General features: G+C 39.0%; 1 protein-coding gene across 4 annotated transcripts in view; it reads right to left on the bottom strand.

Annotated features, from left to right (window-relative positions):
• PTPN13 (protein tyrosine phosphatase, non-receptor type 13) overlaps positions 1 to 9,216 on the bottom strand; it is a 146,925-nt gene that overhangs the window by 112,376 nt on the left and 25,333 nt on the right. For all 4 annotated transcript variants that reach the window (XM_008058360.1, XM_008058361.1, XM_008058363.1 and 1 more), the window contains exon 3: positions 428 to 493. In XM_008058360.1, the coding sequence (XP_008056551.1) occupies positions 428 to 493 (66 nt within the window). The remainder of the gene's footprint in view (positions 1 to 427; positions 494 to 9,216) is intronic.

Raw genomic sequence — 9,216 nt, 5'->3', positions numbered from 1 at the left:
GGCTGCCGTGGCCGGGAGCGGCCACTGCACTCCACCTCTGGGCAACAGAGTGAGACCCCAACTCAAAAAATAAATAAGTAAATAAAATCTGTGGGGCAACTCCACAGGTCTCCTCCCACTGTGGGAGCTTTTCTCTCCTCTCAATAAATCCCGCTTTCTCAAAAAAATAAGATAAAATAAAATGTGTGCCTGCTCCATCTCACAGACTGACTTGTTGGTTCCTAGGGAGTGATAGCTACAAGTCTAAGAATATCTCAAAAGTAGTTTTAGCACTTTATTGTTAGTTCACTCTGAAAGTGTGACATTATTAATGTGAAAAATAATTAATAAATGCTGGTGTATTTGACAGCATGCTGTAGAACACATAAATATGTGAAAGAGCTTTTTTAAGTGTAACAAGTATGACAAATATAAAAGTTCGACTTACTTGGCTCTGAGGTACTTCATGATCAGCTCCCCAATATAATGTCATTCCAAGAGAATAAATATGGATCTAGGAACAGAATTTTTTAAGAATCATGTTATGGCATAATAAAATAGAAAATTTAGCAAGTACTATAAATGCAGGGTTTTTTTGTTCCAAGAAAATCTAATATACACTTTGAGAAATACATTTTATATTGTACATAAGTGTATACAAGAGCTTAAAACAGAAAATAAGACCCAAATTATTAGAACAAACCATTTTCCAATTCCCCAGTCCATCGTTTTGTTAGCTTTTATTTAAAGGTTCTTTATGAAAGTTCAAGTAAATATGAATATATATCATTTTCCTCTTTTTTTATAAAAGGTCAGAAACTTCACAAATTACCAGCACCTGGCAGCATTTTAAATTTATAGACAAAGACATTTCCAATCAATGCTTAGAAATCTTATCCTTAGTCTGAGTACAGTGGCTCACACCTATAATCCCAGCACTTTGGGAGGCCAAGGTGAGAGGATTGCCTGAGCCCACAGGTTCGAGATCAGCCTGGGCAATTTGGCGAGACCTCATCTCTACAGTAAATAAATAAAAAAGATTAGCCGGGCGTGGTGATACACGCCTGTAGTTCCAGTTAATTGGAAGGCTGAGGTGGAAGGATCCCGAGTCCAGCAGGTTGAGGCTGTGGTGGCTGTGAGCGTGCCATTGCACTCCAGCCTGGGCAACACAGTGAGACTCTGACTCAAAAAAATAAATACAAAAATTTAAAAATTTAAAACTAAAAAGAAATTTTATCCTTTGAAAATGCTGCATAGAATTTCATTATGTGACTGTAGCATTGTTTATTTAACCAATCTGTTATTAATGGGAACTAAGATTGTTTTTAAACTTTTGGTTTTATAAATGATGTTTCAGCAAATAGCCCTGAGATATGTCATTTTGTACATGCAGACATTTCTCTTGAATTGATTCTCCGAGATTATAAATGAAAAGACAAAACATCCATAGTTTTGATACATATTGTCAGATTCCCCTACATAGAAGTTGTGCCATTTTGTACTTCTACCAGAAACATGTAAGACTTTTTCTACAATCCTTGCCCATAAAATGTGTTATGAAGATCTGGAGTTTTGCCGATCTGAAAAGTGAGAAAAAAATCTCACTGCAGTTTTGATGAGCACTTTTCTCACTATGAATGGGCAGGCAGCATCGAATGAAGAGAAGGGAAGCTGATCAAAGGAGTTTTCTTTTGTGTTGTTTGCTTTTTAAAGACTTAAAAACACATCCTATTTGTATGTTGATAGTGATGATTCAACAGGGAAACCTGGACACTCAGGAAAGGAGAGATTGCTGGAGGGTCATGTGGAGTGTAGGTTGGCTTTGGAGGAGGGCACAGCTCAGCTGTGTGAGGAGGAGGGGGTGTGGGACTCTGCTGGGTCAGCTGGCAGAGGGATCCTGGGAAAGTCTCTACTGATTGCTTCTACTTTCCTTCTGTGAAACAAGAAGCAAGAGTGTCAGTTATATGTAATCATCTTTCCTTTTTCCTTCTGGCTTAAGAGATTCAGAGATCAACTTCCAGGCCATCTCTACCAATATTAAATTCTTGCTATGTGTCTGTTTTCGCCACCAGCTTTACTCCAGCTGCATCATATTTTCTTGCCTTTATTTCACCCTGCTCCCATTTTTTTCACCCTTTTTTTTTTTTTTTTTTTTTTTTTTTGAGTTGGAGTCTCACTCTGTCATCCAGGCTGGAGTGCAGTGGCATGCTCACGGCCCACCGCAGCCTCGACCTGCCGGGCTCAAGAGATCCTACTGCTTCAGCTTTCCAAGTAGCTGGAACTACAGGCACATGCTACCACGCCCGGCTAATTTTTGATTTATTGTAGAGATGAGGTCTCGCCAAGTTGCCCAGGCAGGTCTCGAGCTGGCAGGCTCAGGCAATCCACTCACCTCAGTCTCCCAAAGGAGTGGGATTACAGGCTGAGCCACTGAGCCGGCAGGCTCAGGCAATCTACTCACCTCAGCCTACCAAAGGCGTGGAATTACAGGCTGAGCCACCCTTATTTTTAAATCTTATAAACTGTCTCAAATCCTCTTTAGAACCCTATGAGATATGCAAATAAAGCTGGTGCCCTTCTTACAATCTCATAGCACTTTAAAAATCTACTCCTTAACTTGCTTTCTAAATTGAAGACTGGAAAAGTTGTTCCACTTTTTCAAATATTTTCAGGGCTCTCAATTTTTAAAAATCCAAAATTTTAAAACAATGACATTCAAGCCCACTCTGACCTGCCTCCACCTCTATTTTACAGGCAGATGTTAACGCTTTTCTTCTGTCATCAGCCTTCCCCTATCACAACCTAAACATTTCAACACTACTAGATAATTTCCTGTTGGCAAAACACAGCCTTCTCTCTCTCTCTCTCAACTTTTCCTGAGCTGTTCTTTTCACCAAGAACATTCTTTCTTTGTCTCTGTCAATGAAAGTCTTACCCATTATTAATGGGCTAGAGATAATGTTTTCCATTATATATGCCTATAAATACTTTCAACAGAATAAAGCAGTCTCTCTTATATGATAGTTATATTTTATTTGTATCTTTAGTTAAGCAGTTAAATAATACCATCTTATTATATAGTTAAATGAGTCCTTGTTTGTCTCCTTGAGGGTAAGAGCCTTTTTTTTACACATCTAAGTATCCCTCTTGACAAGTAACACAGAACTTGTGCATAGCAGATATTCAAGACATGTTTGCTAAATTCAATTAAGTGTGCATTAAGTTCATGACAGCAAAGTGCAGTCTATTTTTATCATTTTTCTTTAGGCTTCTTTTCAAAGAGCCTCATATACAAAAAACATTTTTCATAGCTTTAGCATAAAGTGCTAATAGCATACTCAATTACATTAATTTTGATTTGTGATTCTTTGAGAGATGGTCAGTGTTTTAAAATTCTTTATTATGTTTACTTCTCAATATGCCAAATGAGTTACTATATGTTCATAATTTTTCTACACTATATAAAATTAATAAAATAATTCTTAAAACAAAGTTAAAAATTGTACATTTGCTGATCATTTTATACACAGTGAAATGGTTACTTGTCTGGGCCATGGGACACCCAGAGAGTTGGGTATTTCTTTGAAGGTATTTTTGGATGAGATTAACATTTAAGTCAGTAGAATGAGAAACGAAGTTGCCCTTCCCAATCAATTGAAAACCTGAAAAGAAAAAAAGGTTTACTATCCCTTGAGTAAAAGAGACTCTTTCTGCCTGATGGCCCTCAAATGAAGACATCAGCTGTTTTCCCCTTTGCATTCAAACTGAAACCTTCCTGGATCTTGAGCCTGCCAGTCTTCAGATCGGAACCTCATCATCAGTTCTAGGCTTTCTGGCTTTCAGATTGAGTATGAACTATACAATTGACTCTCCTGACTCTCCAGTTTGCAAACTGCCCAGAAGATCTTAGGACTTGACAACCTCCATAATCATAAGAGCCAACTCCTTGTAATTTCTTTATACAATAAACACACACACACACTGGTTCTGTTTCTCTGGAGAACCCTGACTAGTACATATAGGTATGAAATATCTAAACTATATAGAGAAATAATGTATGCAAAATTATAATTGCTACTTTATCAGGATGGTATATGTTTTAAACTTTTCATTAACATCTCAAAATCATTTAAATTTTGTTAAAGAAATAACTCCAGCTATGTCAGATCTTTGTTTAAACACATAATACTACCTGATGCTACTGCCAGGGGAGGCGGGAGGCACATAACATCAGGGTACCCAATCTCAAACCAGGAGAAGTGGGGACCAAAGGAAGGCCCAAACTTTACCTGTGCGATGACCACTTAGGTACCTAACCCTGAATTGTATCCCACATCTTTAAAATAAAGACAAATATTTCTTATAAAATACAAAGAAAAATACTTTAATTTTTACATTTATTCCAAATAACCTGTATAGTATAAGTGGATGACATTTCCATACATATTATTCATAAACTAAAAGAGTTTCTACTGTTGGTAGAGCATAAAAAGACACAAGCATAAAGATCACTGATATCAAGTACAACTAAATTAATACAGTAGCACTGTATCACAGAGAGTGCTTGTTTCATCTGGCTGATAAACAGTAGCAGTAGATGGGTCATACTGTGATGAAACACTGTGTAGAAAGGAGGAAAGGTATGCACAGGAAGGATTATTTAAAAACAGGCAACTGTTTGGTCAATATATTTTCCTTTCTTTTCAATTCAATGAGAACAAAAGGGGAATACAACAGTTCATATATCCAGCTAACAAACACCTTCTTTCAAAGATGTCAGCAAGCCTAGGGCCTCCAAGAAACGAGACAGTAGAAATTGTTTAAACATGTTTTTTTGATCTGCTTCTTACTCTTATTGCTTATTCATTTATCTTCCCTGGGAACTTGTGGTTCTGTGTCCTCTGTACCCTATTTGTATCAAAGCTCTGGGTAGCCTTCTGTAACTGATGGACAGCACAGAGAGGATCTATTTCCCTTCCTGAGTATAGTAGTACAGCAGGCCAGAACAATCTCCTGTAGACGTCAGTACTTTTAATAGTGATGATTCAAACATGTAGGGTTCTATAGACTGATGGAAGAGCTAGTTCTAGAAGATATGCATGCACAGAAGAGCTAATAGCTACCCATTTAGTCACTGAAAGTCACTAAGCTAGGAGTGCGGTAAGATACAAATATCCCATCCTGTTATCAATAACAATACCATCATAAACTAATATGTATTATTATACATATTAGAGGACTAATAGCTGCATAATGCTTACTGTGTGCCAAGTTGACGTTATATAGATTAACTCATTCTGTCTTACAGAGGGAAAGTAATTTGCCCAAGGTCACACACAGCTATTTAAGTGGTGGAGACAGGACTCATACTTTAGCTCCAGAGATTCTCTCTGACACTGGTATCAGATAATTCTTTGTAGTGGAGAGCTGTCCTATGGATAATAGGATATTTGGCAGCAAGTCTGGCCTCTCCCCACTAGATGCCACTGGTACCACTGACCCCCACCTCCTCAGTATGACAATCGAGATATCTCCAGACATTGCCAAATGTCCTCTAGGTAAAACTGTCTCTGTAGAAAACTACTACTTTAATCTATATGACTACATAGGTATGTACCTATGTATTAAAGTAGAAGTGGCAAATTTGTGCTAAGGAATTTCAAGAAGACAAGAGAAGATGCCTAACTACAGAGGAGTCTAAAGAACTTTAAAGCGGAGGAGAGCGAACTCGAGACTTGAAACACATCACTATCTCTGCTCTTATATTCGGCATAGATCTGTCATCATTGTGGGTGTTCCTTGCATCATCATCATCTCTTTTTCTGTCTCTCCATCAGTTTCCTGGCCCTTTGAGAGGAAGGAATTCCTTCTTATTCATCTTTGTATCTCCTTAGCCTTTTATGGCACTGGACACAGAACAGGCCCTCAGTGGATGCTCACTGAAAGAACAGGTGATACATAGATAGGTGTTCCATAGCTCCTTGTAGTAACACACCCTTCAGATTATGTGGCTATGCATTTAATAGCAACACATCACAAATATACTTGGGTAAAATTTTTCTTAATTATCTTTACTCACTCAACAAGTGTTAAGAGCTTCCTAACTGCCAAATATGACATAGAAGAATTGTTTTCAGACTATGTCATGCATCAGAATCACTGAAGGATCTGATAAGATATGGGTTGCTGGGCCCTACCTCCAAAGGGTCTGCTTCAGTAGTTCTGGGCTAGGGCCTGAGGACTTGCTTTTCAATGAGTTTCCAGGTGATGGTGATGCTACTGACCATGGGAACCATACTTTGGGGGCACAACAGTGAGTAGGAAAAACAGGGCACCTTCCATCTGACAGCCTCACTGAAGTAAACAAGATAAGACATTGTGACATAGAAGAGGAGCACCCAGAGGGAACAACAGAATATAAGAAAAAGCTTTAGATCTACAATAAAAGCCAGACGATGACAGATGAGTTGAGAGTTGAGATGATATGAGTGGGTGTGGAGACTGCATTAGAGGCTGAAAAAAAGACTGCACAAAGGTTAAGAAGAAAGTGGGCATGCAGCACATCTGAGACACTGACGTAAATTCAGAATGACTGAAGTTTACAGAATATGAGAGAAAGACTTCTCAAGGACAAGGCTGGGTACAGTAAGACCTTGAAGGCCACGCTCAGGTGTCTAGAGTTCATCCAAGGGACATGGGGAACCTGAATTATTTTAAGCAGGGAAGGAACAGGATCATATATAGGTTTTCAAAAATGTCCTGACTGCAGTTTTAAGAATGGACTGGCCAGGGGCAAGCCTGGTGAAGGAGATTCTTAGAAAGTACTTGTGGGCTGGGCGAGGTGGCTCACGCCTATAATCCCAGCATTTTGGGAGGCTGAGGTGAGAGGATTGCCTGAGCCCAGGGGTTTGAGACCAGCCTGGGCAACTTGGTGAGAGCTCATCTCTACAATTAAAAAAAAAAAATAGCCGGGCAGGGTGGCGTGTGCCTATAGTTCCAGCTATTTGGAAGACTGAGGCGGAAGGCTCACCTGAGCCCAGCAGGTGGAGGCTGCGGTGGCTGTGAGTGTGCCACTGCATTCCATTCAGCCTGGGCGACAGAGTGAAACTCCAACTCGAAAAAAAGAATTAAAATTAAAAAAAGTACTCATGGCCTTGGTCATCTGTGACGGCCTGAACTAAAGCAGAAACAGTGAAACCTCACAGATGCAGACAGATGAAAGAGATACAAAAAGAAAAAGTATTGATGTCTGGATTTAAGAAAGGGAATGAGAAGTGGATGAAAACTAAGAATGACACCATAAATTTCTCCTTATAAACTGGGGAAAACTTGTTTACAAGAAACACACAGGAAAGGAGAAAAGTTTGAGGATACAAGAAGGCATAAGTTTCAGAACTATTGGTCCTGAGATGCCTCTGGGACATACCAGTGAAGATACCTACCTAGTAAGTGGCTTTATATAAAAGTCAAAAGCTTTGTGCTAGAGATAGATACATTTGGGAGTTGTCAGCATATAGCCAATGATTTTTAGCTCTTTAAAAAGAATCAGATAAAAACTATGCGCCCTCTGTCCAGAAGAATACACAAACATGCAATTTTTGGTATTCATTTAATTTCTGAATTTTTAATGGCATCTGAATCCATTCCTTTTACCTCTGGAACTATCATAGAACTTGGGTTAAGATCTCCTGATATAAGAAGCAACTGCACAAATTTACTTAGTCATAACTCTTTTGGTATTTCCTAAGGGGGGGGCAAAAAACTCTGCCAGAATTATTTTAAAACCTCACAACAGAAGGTTATTTGCTAATTTTAAAATTAATCCCAATCTCCCCTCCCCCACCCATTACCATCCACATCTCACACTTTATATACCTCAGACATACACTTGGCTGGTTTCTGAGATAGGCCCAAATATCTTGAGAATGTACTTGAAGACTTAGTTAAGCTATTTACTGTGGAGCTAGGAACACTAGTATCCAAGTACTATAAACCAAAATGTGTTTTCATGCTCAGAGGAGACGCACTGACAGTAGCACGGCCTCAGGGATCTGCTGAAGGAGGAGGTTCGAGGGTTCATTTTGGTCCCTCAAACCCTTTCTCATGAGGCTAAGTTTCCATCATAAGAAATATTCCTTCAGGTTAATATTTAAACACGAGTACATGGAAATATGTTACCTGACAAGATTAACATATTAAACCATTAACACTCAAAAATATAATACCACAAATTACTTGTTTAGCCAGTGGAACATAGTATGAGGAAATGATATTTAAATTTCTATAAAGCTTTTGTACCTACAACAACCCCAGAATTTGATGTCTCCTTTATTGTGGTTAAAAAACCCAAAAAACATAAGGTTAAATTTGCCACCTCTACCATTTTTCAGTATACATTTCAGTAGCGTTAAGTATATTCACATTGTTGGGCAACAGATCTCTGGAACTTCTTCACCTTACAAAACTGAAACTTTACACTCACTGTAACAGAGTACCTCATTTCAAAATGTACTTTAAAACATTTTTTTTTCCTTCTCTCTCTCCCTTACCTCCCTTTTCCCACCAGACACTCCCTTGCAATGTGTTCACTTATCTAATTATGTGCTTGCTTAGAAGTTCCAGGCGCTGAACTTGAAGCTAACCACATGGCAGTGGGATTCTCTTTCACCTGGAGATGACCTCAAGGCTGAGGCTAATCTACACTGGGAGACAGCACCAGCCAGACACCAGATGGGCCATAGCTCAAGACAGCCATCAGAACGCACCATGTAGACCAGTGTGTGCTGCCACTCCAGCATGCTCCCATACCCAGTTTCCCTTCTTAAGCCCCTGCAAGTAGCCCAAAGAGGAAATGGTCTATTTGAGGCATGGGCCTGGCTTTTCCCCATCTGCTGGCTTTTGGAATAAAGTCATTTTTCCTTCCACCATCTCTTGTCTCTCGAGTTTGGCTTTGGGCATTGAGTGGTCAAGCTTACGTGATTATACCCCAATGAACACAAATTCTCTATCCCTCTCTCCCAGTCCTTGGTAATCACCTTTCTACTCTCTATTTCTATGATTTTGACTACTTTATACTTCATGTGAGTGGAATCATATAGTATTTGCTCTTTTGTGATTGGTTTAATTCACTTAATCTCCCTGACATTCATCCATGTTGCAGCATGTGACAGGCTTTCCTTTTCTTTTAAACTTGTATACTATTCATTGTACACATATACCACATTTTCTCTATGCATT

Source organism: Carlito syrichta, unplaced genomic scaffold, assembly GCF_000164805.1.
Source record: "Carlito syrichta isolate Samal-C Ts95f unplaced genomic scaffold, Tarsius_syrichta-2.0.1 Scaffold303314, whole genome shotgun sequence".
Taxonomy (NCBI): domain Eukaryota; kingdom Metazoa; phylum Chordata; class Mammalia; order Primates; family Tarsiidae; genus Carlito; species Carlito syrichta.
The sequence above is the reverse complement of the archived record's forward strand: the minus strand, read 5'-3'. Positions and strand labels throughout refer to the sequence as shown.